The sequence below is a fragment of the Salvelinus sp. IW2-2015 genome, linkage group LG4q.2 (assembly GCF_002910315.2).
Source record: "Salvelinus sp. IW2-2015 linkage group LG4q.2, ASM291031v2, whole genome shotgun sequence".
In the NCBI taxonomy this organism is placed as follows: domain Eukaryota; kingdom Metazoa; phylum Chordata; class Actinopteri; order Salmoniformes; family Salmonidae; genus Salvelinus; species Salvelinus sp. IW2-2015.
The window spans coordinates 4,491,231-4,504,938 of NC_036843.1; the positions used below are offsets into that span (position 1 = coordinate 4,491,231).

Sequence of the window (13,708 nt, forward strand, 5' to 3'; positions counted from 1 at the left end):
ATTTACATAAGTATTCAGACCCTTTACTCAGTACTTTGTTGAAGCACCTTTGGCAGCGATTACAGCCTTGAGTCTTCTTGGGTATGACGCTACAAGCTTGGCACACCTGTATTTGGGGAGTTTCTCCTTTTCTCTGCAGATTCTCTCAAGCTCTGTCAGGTTGGATGGGGAGTGTCGCTGCTGCACAGCTATTTTCAGGTCTCTCCAGAGATGTTAGATCGGTTTCATGCCCGGGCTCTGGCCGGACCACTCAAGGACATTCAGAGACTTGTCCCGAAGCCACTCCTGCGTTGTCTTGGCTGTGTGCTTAGTACCGTTGTCCTGTTGGAAGGTGAACCTTCGCCCGACTCTGAGGTCCTGAGTGCTCTGGAGCAGGTTTTCATCAAGGATCTCTCTGTACTTTGCTCCGTTCATCTTTCCCTTGATCCTGACTAGTCTCCCAGTCCCAGCCCAAAGAGTTCAATCTTGGTTTCATCAGACCAGAGAATCTTGTTTCTCACGGTCTGAGAGTCCTTTTAGTTGCCTTTTGTCAAATTCCAAGTGGGCTTTTGTGCCTTTTACTGAAGAGTGGCTTCTGTCTGGCCACTCTACCATAAAGGCCTGATTGGTGGAGTGCTACAGAGATGGTTGTCCTTCTGGATGGTTTTTCCATCTCCACAGAGAACTCTGGAGCTCTGTCAGAGTGACCATCGGGTTCTTGGTCACCTCCCTGACCAAGGCCCTTCTCCCGATTGCTCAGTTTGTCCGGGTGGCCAGCTCTAGGAAGAGTCTTGGTGGTTCCAAACTTCTTCCATTTAAGAATGATGGAGGCCACCATGTTCTTGGGGACCTTCAATGCTGCAGACATTTTTTGGTACCCTTCACCAGATCTGTTTCTTGACACAATCCTGTCTCGGAGCTCTACGGACAATTCCTTTGACCTCATAGCTTGGTTTTTGCTCTGACATGCTCTGTCAACTGTGGGACCTTACCACAGGTGGACTCCAAGTTGTAGAAACATCTCCAGGATGATTTTATATATATTCTTTATGTAACTAGGCAAGTCAGTTAAGAAGAAATTCTTATATACAATGACGGTCTACCCCGGCCAAACCCGGATGACTCTGGGTCAATTGTGCGCCACCCTATGGGACTCCCAATTACGGCCGGTTGTGATACAGCCTGGAATCGAACCAGGGTGTCTTGCACTGAGATGCAGTGCCTTAGACCGCTGCACCACTCGAGCCCTCAAATCAATGGATCAATTGCAAAAAAATCTAATAACCGGTTTTTGCTTTGTCAATATGGAGTATTGCGTGTAGATTGATGAGTAAAATGTTTTATTTAATCCATTTTAGAATTAGGCTGTAACGTAAGAAAATGTGGAAAAACTCGATGGGTCTGAATACTTTCCGAATGCACTGTATAGTGAGCAGCCCAGGAGTTAGCTGTACTCTATAGTCTACAATATAGCTGGCTGCTCTGACAACTAGGCTCCAGTATAGCGGTGGTGTCCCATACCACTGCGGCAGGCAGGCAGCAACATACAAAGCTGTAGATCAGATGAGATAGTAGATAGCTGTCCTGGTTTACAAGCCCAGCCAGACACTGCAGCACGCCACGGCACGGGAGGGACAGAATCTAAATGGCTCATTAGAAAGCCTCCATCACGTCCTTGGACCACTTTAGTTCTCCTCCCCCAATTACCCTGCCCATCCCCTTCCCTAGCCCAGAATAACAAAGCAAGATCGAGTAGGGTGAGTCACAACCAACACAGACGCAGAGATGCTGCGGGAGGTTGTTCCTCTGGGCAGGTTGTCTCAACAGGAGAGCTGTGCTGTAAATGAAACACCCCGGCACCCACATACCTGTGTGGTTTTTCTTTTTGTTTTCTATCCATCCACTCTGTACCATCTGCCTCGTATTGTATCCTCTGTATCCCCTTTCACATACCTGTGTAAATATCTGTATGTGTCCAGACTGTATCCTTCTGGCACTGTCGTGGTGTCCTCGGCTGTATCAGGCTGTTTCAGGCTGCACCTCCTCTCCCCTCCCCGTGGACAGAGAAGTGAGCCGCGCTGGTCCCCAGAGTAGGTCAGTCAGTCAGTGGTCCCCTTGAGCGGTGCTCACACCAGAGTAATAAGGATATTACCAGGTGAAAGCAGGTAGCCAGGTAGGCTACAGCGCTCTGCTCTGTTGCCCAGTGTCTCGCTGCCGTGTCATTGGTCTATAGCTCCACTCCACTCCTCAGGCTGGCTGTGCTTCATGTCTGGCTCCTGATCTGCATTAGACCCCCCTGGAAGCCTCATGTAAGAGAGAGGGAGGAAGCTTTGCTTTCCTACTGCACATTCACAGATCCACCAAAAGAAGATTGTTGCGAGTCTGAGCTCAATCCCTTTATTACCCTCAGACAGGCATAGAGCAAGTGAGGAAGAGGGGGGGAGTTTGGGAGGAGGAGAGAACTGAGTAGGACTAGGCACTGCAGAGTCTGGCACAATTACTTCAACAGTTTGTCATATCAGCTTAGCTATGACATGAGGATTGGGACGGAGAGAGGCGGCTAGAGAGGGGAACCACAGCCAGGATTCCCACTAGCCCAGCGCTCCCCTTGGAAGATCTGTGTGCTGGGCCAACCCTGCCTGTGTGTTCCCCTGTCTGGTTCCTCCATCCCTCTGAGGTTGAAGCTACAGTACAGCAAGCCGCTGGAACAATGGAGAGAAAGGCTAGGGATTAAGAAGTGCGTTTGAACGTGTCGCCTTGTGTCTCGTCAGGCTCGCTGGTATTGAACGTCGCCGGCTGAGTGGCAGCATAACAGGAAAAGGGCTGGCTTTTTCTGCTCTTTTGCACAGGTGTTACTGTGGCAACCGGAACTGGCTTGCCATCCATTTCACGCTGCGTCACCTGTTTTTTTCATTTCCCTGTTTCCTCTCCTCCACTCTCTTTCCCTCTCTCCACCCTGACTCTCTTCTGCCTCTCCTCCACTCCCCCTCTCTCCACCGTCTCTCTTCTGCCTCTCCTCCACTCTTTCCCTCTCTCTCCACCCTGTCTCTCTTCTGCCTCTCCTCCATTCTTTCCCTCTCTCTCCACCCTGTCTCTCTTCTGCTCTCCTCCACTCTTCCCTCGCTCTCCACCCGATCTCTCTGGCTGCCTCTCCTCCACTCTCTTTCCCTCTCTCCACCGTCTCTCTTCTGCCTCTCCTCCACTCTCTCTCCACCCTGTCTCTCTTCTGCCTCTCCTCCACTCTTTCTGCTACAATGAGCGGATCCTATTCAGTGTTGCATACAGATCTATTTGAACCCCTGCTGCTTGTGTGTGTAGGTGGACGTGGGGGTGGTACACTTCACACCACTGGCTCAGCCCCAGATCCAGAAGCCCTTTAAGCTGGTGGAGAAAGTAGTCAGGAACGTCTTCCAATTCCGGAGGAAGCGCTGCCGCAAAGGAATCGAGTAAGTAATATTTCTACCCCCCTCCTCCTACTTCACACACACTCCAAGTTCTCTCTCTTTGTTACGTTCCACATTAAGTGAACTCTGTTCATCCTTGACCAGCTCTATACAAAGCCGCTCATGGCTCTCTCACTCCTCCTCTCCCCTGCCGCCCCCATGCCTGTGAGGAGGCCCAGAGAACAAAAGAGAGCAGCAGTTCTGAGTCATTGGGGTGTCATAGGAAGACGAGGCATGATAAATGATGTACCTGCAGGGGGCGGAGAGACAGCTTGTGAATGAGCTCTCTGGCGCTAAGCAAGCATCTGTACTGGGGATGTGGCTGTTCTGTATGCTAACTGTGAAAACCCGTGGCGTTGGTGAGGGCATCTGGAGCTAAGTCTAGTCTGAGAACTGAATAGAAAGGATTTTCCTGAGTTATTTCCATCTACAGTACGGTCCGATGGATTCTTCGCTGGCGTTTTTTTTAAACACCCGTGTCTGCATATTTAATCACAATAACATTGTTTATTTATGCTCTTTGTGGCAGCATTTAGTTTGATTTAAATGAACTTGTCTGATGTTTTTTTATTTAGAAAATGATTGGTTGAAAACTCAGCAGATTCCATCTGGACCTGACTGGCCGCGAAGCCACCTGAGACTATATCTGTGTTATTTTCCCAGAATGCTGTTCCCAGAGGCGCAACGGCTGGAGCTGGCGGAGGTAATGATGCGTGAGGCGGACGTGGACCCCACCCTGCGCCCCACGGAGCTCTCCATCCCTGACATCAGAGCCCTGGCAGACGCCTACAGCCACCTCTGCTCTGAGAACCAGGGTCTCCTCACCTACGACTTCAGAGAGGAACTCCGACTCAAACACCTTAACAGACGCCCGGGCAGCAGCTCTAATGGTACTCAGCAGCCAGTCTGACAGAGAGATGCTTAAAGGGCAGAGTGGAAGGAACGCCTAAAGGTCTCTGTTAGTGACGAGAGAGACAACGGACTGCTCTTAGCCCTGACATTTCCACCTGGCACACGCATGCATTTTTAATCGCCATTTCACTGTAGTCCCGGAGGCGCTGGAGGAGACCGTGAATCTTAGATGGGATAGAAACAACAGGGGAGAACTGAACACTGGGCTGTGGCGGGAGAGACTATGGGCCTCGGTCCAAACTGGAACAACTAGTGTAGCTAACGCATACTAAACTAGAGCTCAGGCACTCCAATCCAGTTGTAAAGAAAGAATAGCGTGTGTGTGAAATTACCAGGAGATTTTGTCATATTTTACACGATTCACCTTCTGAGATTAGGGTTACATACCTTGTCGGATCGGCAACTCAAACTAGCGACCTTTCGGCTACCTGGGAGCTTCAAGCTCTCGTGCATTATACCCTGGTTCTTACCTCATCCTCTGGGAGATGGAGTCCGGAAACATTTCCAGGACGATTTAGAGAATGTTATTCAGGGAAGTGCTGTTGGAAAGTTGTCAGCTCTTGGTGAGGCTCTGTGTGCCTTGTTATAAATAAAACGCTGGCCATCTGTTATGAACATTGTGGGTGAGTGATGAGTGTTTCATTTGTTTGTGCACAAATAAAAATCCTGGCTATTTTTTTGTTGTTGCACATTTCTTCCTCCTGCTTCTGTCAATTACCTATATCGTTGGTCCAACGTAGAGAACAAGGATTCTTCATTTTTCTGACAGCTTAGCCTTGGGATGGAGCTAAAACAAACATTCGCTTTAAGTTCATTTCATTGACAGGTAAAGGCAGACTGAGGCAGCTTTGAAATAAAACAAGCGCTCTCACAGATCACGTTTATTTATTAAACAGGTCCATGAGAAAAAGGGCTTTTCACATTCATTGGTAAACAAGCGGTAAAGTGGAGTTGAGGGCAAACAGTAGCTTCAAGATGCAACGGCTAAAAAACAAGTACCTTAACAAAAATATACCCAAACTACTTGTGGTACTGTATTTATTGCAAATCACAGCCGTATCTACCTGTACAAATGTCAAGTATGTGTAAGAATATAAAAATTCAAATTAACTTACAGTACAGCTATTCTGGAAAAATATGTACATAGAAACGTATCGGGTATGGGAGCTGCAAACAGGGCAAGTTGACAACACATGGTTTCAATTAAATCATGCCGTTTTATTTGACAACGCCTGTGCTACGCTGGAGGATGACAACCATACTCATTCAATACACTGAAAATAAATCTAATTGGGCGAAAACTTTTTCTTCAATTCAAGCCTTAACCCCATATTTATTTTGCAGATCAATAAATAAACAAATCCCATGATGTACAAATAAAGGTTGTTTCAAATATAGGCAGACAGTTTACTTTAGTGCACAAAATACAGCAAGGCAGAGTCGCAATAAAATCTATGTCCATTCATCCTGTCCTGTTGATTCAGATGAAGGCCTTTGTTCAGTCTATTGATAAAGCATCACAGACCGAGTGATAGAAACGTAAGCTTAATTTCCGATTGAGCCGACATATGCAACATTTACCCAGAATGCAGTCTCCGCTAATAGGGGAACATTCCCTTTAAAAAGTTCAATCACGTAACGCTGAACTTCCGGCGATACGGATTGAACTAGAGCCCTAACTTCCTACAGGAAGTCTGAGTTAAAGTGAAGCTTTTAGGGCGAATCTCAAGTGGCATCCTCATCTCCTTTCCTCTGACTGATGAGAGCAAAGTCTATCCATCAAAATTATACTCACCTCTCCTATATCAAGGAGACGAGGGGAGGAAGCCAATTGAGATGGCCCCTTGGAGCTGGGCAGAGTGAGGCATATACAGTAGAGCGCTGGGTGGAGGCAGAGCTACGTTGTGCATCAGTGCTCGGCAGATTCATTGCAGTCATTATCAGGGACAGAGTCACCTCGTCTCTCTCTAGGGGGAAAACCAACTCATCTGTCCTTTTACACCTGTGCATAGCGAAGCAGGTGGGATCTGCCTTGGTCGTTCCACGTAATGCGTCCCTTTGATATTTTCAGTAGAAATTGTGCACCAATATTGAATTTTAAAAGCCTGTTGTATTAAATGAAGTGCGCAACATGGAACATTCAATAAATATGCATTTTGATATGTCCCTCTGTGTACCATATATGACTTCTAGAAAGATGTTAACCTACTACATTTCTCCAAGTTTCACCACCATTGTAAAGCCCTACTTAATTTGTTGCTTTGACAGTCATTTCTGAAGAGGATTATTTAAAGCGATTAGTGATTCATTTACGTCTGTCCCTCATTTTAAGATCGACCCTGTTACTTGAAGTGAACTCTCGTTTTAATATGGTGAAACTATTCCTTTTTAAATACAGTACCAGTCAAAAGTTTGTACAAAAGAAACACCTAATAGTCAAATAAAAGTGTAAAAGCAGGTGAGCTAGTTCTGGTGATTTGTGGTGGAAAACTGAGTGGGTCGAGCATAACACATTAAACGTGTTCCTCATAGACAGGCTAGACATGTGACATGTGTTTGTGAAGCTTGCATTAAATTGTCCCTCCCTGCACACAGCATGCTTCCATTTCCCCAGTCACAAGGGGATTTATGTCTGATTTAAGATAATAGTCAACCCGGTTACTTTATTTGGCACTTACTATAGTACATTTTTGAACATGTGCTCTTCATGACAATGTTAAAATTAGGTGAAATAAAACACCCCCCCCCCCCACCAGGTTATCCTACCCAGAAGGACTAATTTCATGGAACGACCAGCCTACTGTACACGTTCACAGGAACACAGTTTAACTTCAGAGCTGAGGCACAACAGAACCCTGTGATACCCTGGGACTAGGACAGAACCAGAATTGCCCATGCCCTGAGGCAGGGAGCAGGGGCTGGGCAGAGGTTTGGTCCTTCTTCCTCTCCTTGTGTCTGACCCTACGAGGCGTTGGGGGCACTGCCAGTGTATGTGGTGTCTGAGGAGTCCGTAGGGTCGTAGAAACAGTCTTCGTTGACCACGGAGGTGAGGCTCTGCACGCTGAACTCTCTCTCCAGTAGAGCGTTGAGGTCCATCGCTGCCACGTCTGTCTGGCTGTCCAGGGAACGGCTGTGTTCCCTCAGGCTCAGTAGCGCCCCCTGGCTATGCCGCATGCTGCTGCTGCCTTTCCTCTTCACGGGGCAGATGTGGCCCTGAACCAGTTTGGGCGGGCTCTCCAGGGTGTCCACCTCCGCTCCCTCTGGCTGCACGCGGGGAGCCGGTGCCCGGGAGGACGCTGCTTCCTCCGACAGCCTCAGACTGAGAAACTGGGCCTCGATGGCGCTCGTCGGGGAGCTCCCTTGCCCCTCCTGCCGCCCCCCAGACTCACTGAACTCATCATCGTCCTCATCACTCAAGATGTCTGACTCCTTCACAGAGCTAGAGACAGAGGAGCGCTGGCTACTCAGGGAGCCCCGGGACCAGGCCTGTCGGGTGGGCAGTGTCTTCGGCTGTGTGGGACCGTTGGCTGGGGGAGCGCCAGAGGAGCTGTGGGTGCCGCTGCTCAGGCTGCCCTCGTCAGAGTCAGGCTGGCCAGGTTTCAGTGTGCTGGTTGGGGTGGGGAGATCCAGCATGGGCTGCTTACACAGCCAGGTGGCTCTGGTCGAACCTGGTGGGGGATGGAGGGGGGAGAGTGAGAGAACTGCTAACTGAGCAATATACTCACTCATCTGGACAATGAGGGCTTATAATCTTTAAGTCAAGGTCATGTTATTTAAAGTTATACAACGTGTGGGTCTAATCCTGAATGCTGATTGGCTAAAACCGCATTCCAGCCAGTGTCTCTTTCACAAGTTACAACCGGCTAAATCTATGACGTTAAAATGCCTATTTACTCTGTTCCATCTGACAGCGCAATCCACTGTCATCAGCACAGCCAAGCATTTTATAAACTTGATCTCCACTATAAAAACCATCTAGACATTATCACATTTCTTTCAGACTAGCATTTAGTTTTCAACAGCGGAGATTTGTATAAATGCTGCTGTCTGTCTCTCTGGCATTTGCAACATTGTTTCAATATTAAAATTCTATCTCTAGCTGAACGACTGGGTCGCGTCTCTGGCAACCGAACCGATAAAACAAACGGCTTGGGTAGCAACCCTAGATTTGTGTTGGAACTATATCTTGTGGAACAATGAAATAGTATGTTGAATTTATTCAAAGTAACTTTTTTAATGAAAATATGTCAATCAATATTTGAATATGTTGGTAACCCGTTGTATAAAGGTGATAATGCCCTGGAAGCCGGTGTTTGGAGGATATAATGGCACAGTTTTCCGGCCCTCGACGAACACCGTGCCAATATATCCTCCAAACACCGGCTTCCAGGGCATCATCACTTAAATAGAAATCAAAGCAGTGATTTTTTGAAACAGGGTAGGGATGGGACTCACCTATCCTGGCAGAGGAGGGCAGGGTGCTGCGTAGAGGCGTGAGGCGCTCCTTACACCCCCTCTCGGCCGGGCGCATGTTCCGCCTGACGTTTTCCCGGAGGATGGAGCGGATAACCTTGATAATGTTGACTTTGCACTCTGGGACACTGGGAAGGAGACAGCGGGAATCTTTATATACCATACGCTGATAGAAAAGGACTAATTCACTCAGTGAGTCTACAGTAGGGGGGGCACTGTCCTGCTGGGGATCATTTCCCCCTGACACTCAATGGACCACTGATTGGCTAGAGAGTCCATGCACATCCCTGACCTTGTAGAAGGCAGTCAAGGATCAGAGCTATAGATCCATAGTCTCCAGTCGGAACTGCTGCTCTCTCTTACCTGCTACACAGCTGGAAGACAGTCTCTGGCCTTCCCTCCAGTTCAGACTTGGTATGTATCAGCTCCCAGATGCAGGTAGTCTCAGTTCCTAGGAAGAAGGGATTGGAGAAGTTCAAAAGACTCAATATCCAAGAGAATGTGATCTCTTATATAGTTAATGAGAGCCATGATGGTATGTGCATGTGTGTGTGTCTTGCTCTCTTACCTGTAGTGTTGCCTAGTCGGACCTGCAGTGCAGAGAGCGGGATGAGCCAGCGGAACTTGAAGGGGTCTAGGTCTCCATGGGAGTGCGCCAAGCGAGGGGCGGTCTGCACGCACACGCACGAGAGAGATGTTAGGCACTATTGACATCAAAGGCATATGAAAGCAGGGGTGAAGGTACATTTCTTATCAGTACGGGACATGGAAGTGCTCGCACAATGTAGTTTTTTTTATAGCCTAGGTGTAATCATAGAATTCCATATAGAGTCCCTATTCATTTAATATCTGATGTCTGTGGGCCTAGTAAAGATTTGTCATATCACTTTAACATGCAATACCTTTTAACATAGGCGGTGCGTGGGTTTCATGTTCAGGAAGCACATTTTCACCATAAAAATGCACCTTTATAATAAAGCATTTCATGCATTCTCGCATTTGCACAAAGTATGTAAGATATCACATTAGGAATAGTAGGCTGATTGGATAGTCATAATTTAGGCTAATAATATACACAGTGTACAAAACATTAGGAACACCTTCCACCTTCCTAAAATTGTCATGGCATGGACTCAAGGTGTCGAAAGTATTCCACAGGGATTATGGTTGAATATTTTCCCGGTATTTTTCAAAATGTTCCATCCTGAGAATAAATCACTTTTCTCCCGGGTAACCTGGTATTTTCCGCCAAAACCGGAAGTGTCATTCAAAAGCCTTATAAAGCATATAGTCTTGCCTGGATTTGATTAGAGCTTTGATCGAAAATTCAAGCCTGATGTGCCCTACATTAAAGACATTTAATGAGCCCAAGCCAGAAAACACATATGATATAGGCTACTGGACATTACACACAACAGAAAAACAGAAAAGCCCTTAGATGTAACTAGCTATATGCTCTCTTGGGTAAATAAATGAAACTAGCTCCAGTAGGCTAATCTTTTTGAGGTTGAACTGTATTATAATGGACTGGAATTACAAACATCTTTCAAACCACGTGGCCTACAAAGTTACAAGTYTAGGCTAGCAAATGCCATTTTAATTTTGAAATATAATAGGTCCTATTTGTATAATTAGTAGACTGAGGAATATATACCTTTAATAACATTAGGGGAAATATTATGAGCCTACCTCTTATCTATTGTTGCTTAATTCCTTCTTCGCGTTCAACAGTTAAATGAAATACATTTTGTTGTCCTCATCTTCATCATTATAATGACATCCTTGAATAATATAGGACTAAAATTAGATGCAGAAAGAAGGCTTTCACTTCTCTTCACAAAGATTGAATTGTTATGGGTCTGAATAAATAACTGCTATAACCTACCGCCATCGCGTGTTCGCTCGTCTTCCAAGCTACCCGTGAGTTCTATTGGCTGCTGTATTTAGCATTCAGCAAACAAGAGCTTGAGTCCCTCTTTGAATAGTCTATTGGTATAAAAAATGTCCAGCAAGCTATTCTAGTCTAGCTTTTCCTGCATGGGACTCCAAGAGCTAAGGAGCATTTTTTAAGGAGAGGCCAGTGGAGCACAGGTGCTTCCTTATTGCGCAAGAGACAGAGGCTACAAGTTAGAAGCGCATTATGCATAACCCATAATTAATTAACTAAGTATAAGGCTAATACTGCATTTAATTTATTACCTGAAAGAGGTAGGACATCTAAATATTGGGCTATATGTCAATCTAGAACAGGATGATCTATTTTGGATGTCATTTGAATGGAGTTGATGGAGAAAGACAGAGTGCTGATTTAAAGCAACAATATTGGAGTGTTGGGTTGTTTTAAAACTCTGCAGCTGCAATTTAAAAAATCTTTACAATTAAAAAATAAGGTGACCCCCTAAAGCCAGATGGAGATGGGTAAATTAGACACTCATTCGGTCTTTATATTACTGTAGCATAGACTTTGCTGCAGCAAATGTTAGCCTACCTGCAACAAGAAACAGTTGTCATGAGATGATAGGTCTACATGCATTGTGAACTGCGCTCCATACTGAGATGGGCTGTCTGTCCCCACCCTGAGCGTTGATTCATCATGCAGAGACAGTAGAGAAGCCAGATTTAGACACTGCATATAATTTAACAGTTCCATTTCATGCCATGCTGATCATATAAATCATTAATTTAAAATTTACCGGTTTCTCTCAGATATTTATCCTGGGAAAATTGAGTCGTTTTGGGCCATTAATCCTGGTTAATCTCGGTAACCGGGTTCCCGCCATTCAACCCTAAGGAGGATGCTGGCCCATGTTGACTCCAATGCTTCCCACAGTTGTGTTAAATTGGCTGGTAGTAAATCTCTACTTCGATTAGCTCGTTCCATCTCATCCCACAGATTCTCAATTGGATTGAGATCTGGTGACTGGGCAGGCCGCTGCAGGAAGCTGAATTCACAAGCATGTTTATGGAACCATTCCTGTACAATCCTAGGCTTCTGGCATGGGGCATTATCCTGCTGAAAAAATCTATTTGCAGATGGATACACTGCTGCCATGAAGCGATGCACCTGATTGGCAATGATGTTCAGATATCTTGTGCCACTTTTATCAAGGGGCCCAATGTGTGCCATGAAAACACATCACACCATCACCAGCCTGCAATGTTGACAAGGCATTATGGATACATGTACTCGTGGTTTTCTCCATACCCTAGTCCTCCCATCAGCGTGAGTACGCAGGAACCAGGATTAATCAGACCAGGCAATGTTTTTCCAATTCTCCAAGTGTCCAGTGTTTTCATTCCTTAGCCACTGCAACTGCAGTTTCTTGTTTTTTGCTGAAAGAAGTGGAACTCTAAGGTCATCGGGTGCCATACCCCATTTTTGTCAAGGTACGAAGAGTTGTGCATTCTTTTATGGGTCTTTGGGCACCAATGTTGTACTGGACTGTCAGTTGAATAACTGTAGCCCGTCTGTGCACAATGTGTCAGCCTCCTCTGTCCTCTTTCATCAATGACCCGTTTTCGACCACTGGCCTGTTGTTGGCTGGATGTCCTTTGGGTAGTGGATCATTCTTGATACACATGGGAAACTGTTGAGCGTGAAAAACCCAGCAAGCATTACAGTTCTTGACACACAAACCGGTATGCCTTGCACCTACTACCATACCCCGTTCAAAGGCTCTTTTGTCTTGCCCCTTCACCATCTGAATGGCACGCATACACACTCCATGTCTTAATAGTCTCAAGACCTAAGAATCCTTCTTTAACCCATCTCCTCCCCTTCATCTACACTGATTTGAAGTGGATTTAACAGGTGACATCAGATGAAAGCTATGATTCCTTATTGGATTCACCTGGTCAGTTTATGTTCCTAATGTTTTGTACACGCCATGTAATTGCAAAAAATACTGTTCAATGCAGTGCCTAGTGGTGTAGAGTAGGCCTAGGTTATATCAGATACATTTCTTCTCCTTACTTCGCACAAGAATATTTGCCTTTCATATATACACTGCTCAAAAAAATAAAGGGAACACTTAAACAACACAATGTAACTCCAAGTCAATCACACTTCTGTGAAATCAAACTGTCCACTTAGGAAGCAACACTGATTGACAATAAATTTCACATGCTGTTGTGCAAATGGAATAAACAAAAGGTGGAAATTATAGGCAATTAGCAAGACACCCCCAATAAAGGAGTGGTTCTGCAGGTGGTGACCACAGACCACTTCTCAGTTCCTATGCTTCCTGGCTGATGTTTTGGTCACTTTTGAATGCTGGCGGTGCAATTGTGAAATGTATTGTCAATCAGTGTTGCTTCCTAAGTGGACAGTTTGATTTCACAGAAGTGTGATTGACTTGGAGTTACATTGTGTTGTTTAAGTGTTCCCTTTATTTTTTTGAGCAGTGTATATATATTTCTTTTGATTTTCCCATGATGTCAAGCAAAGAGGCACTGAGTTTGAAGGTAGGCCTTTAAATACATCCACAGGTACACCTCCAATTGACTCAAATGATGTCCATTAGCCTATCAGAAGCTTCAAACGCCATGACATAATTTTCTGGAATTTCCTAAGCTGTTTAAAGGCACAGTCAACTTAGTGTATGTAAACTTCTGACCAAAATTGAATTGTGATACAGTGAATTATAAGTGAAATAATCTGTCTGTAAACAATTGTTGGAAAAAGTTCTTGTGATATGCACAAAGTAGATGTCCTAACCGACTTGCCAAAACTAGTTTGTTAACAAGAAATTTGTGGACTGGTTGAAAAATGATTTTTAATGACTCCAACCTGAGTGTATGTAAACTTCCAACTTCAACTGTATGTGATGTAAACAGAGGTCTACTTTCTTGGGGACCTGAATATTGACTGGTTTTCATCAAGCTGTCCGCTCAAGAAGAAG

General features: G+C 45.5%; 2 protein-coding genes across 9 annotated transcripts in view; one reads left to right on the forward strand and one right to left on the reverse strand.

Moving 5' to 3' along the window:
- LOC111963158 (dimethyladenosine transferase 1, mitochondrial) overlaps positions 1-5,010 on the forward strand; it is a 41,918-nt gene extending 36,908 nt beyond the window's left edge. For all 4 annotated transcript variants that reach the window (XM_023986401.2, XM_023986400.1, XM_023986404.2 and 1 more), the window contains exons 7-8: positions 3,298-3,425; positions 4,086-5,010. In XM_023986401.2, the coding sequence (XP_023842169.1) occupies positions 3,298-3,425; positions 4,086-4,332 (375 nt within the window). In that variant the 3' untranslated portion in view covers positions 4,333-5,010. The remainder of the gene's footprint in view (positions 1-3,297; positions 3,426-4,085) is intronic.
- A 192-nt stretch (positions 5,011-5,202) lies between these two features.
- The window catches only part of LOC111963160 (rho guanine nucleotide exchange factor TIAM2), a 110,280-nt gene continuing 101,774 nt past the window's right edge, over positions 5,203-13,708 (reverse strand). For all 5 annotated transcript variants that reach the window (XM_023986406.2, XM_023986407.2, XM_023986408.2 and 2 more), the window contains 4 exons: positions 9,376-9,478; positions 9,171-9,258; positions 8,790-8,935; positions 5,203-8,002 (listed from right to left, as the gene is read on the reverse strand). In XM_023986406.2, coding sequence (XP_023842174.1) covers positions 7,296-8,002; positions 8,790-8,935; positions 9,171-9,258; positions 9,376-9,478 — 1,044 coding nt within the window. In that variant the 3' untranslated portion in view covers positions 5,203-7,295. The remainder of the gene's footprint in view (positions 8,003-8,789; positions 8,936-9,170; positions 9,259-9,375; positions 9,479-13,708) is intronic.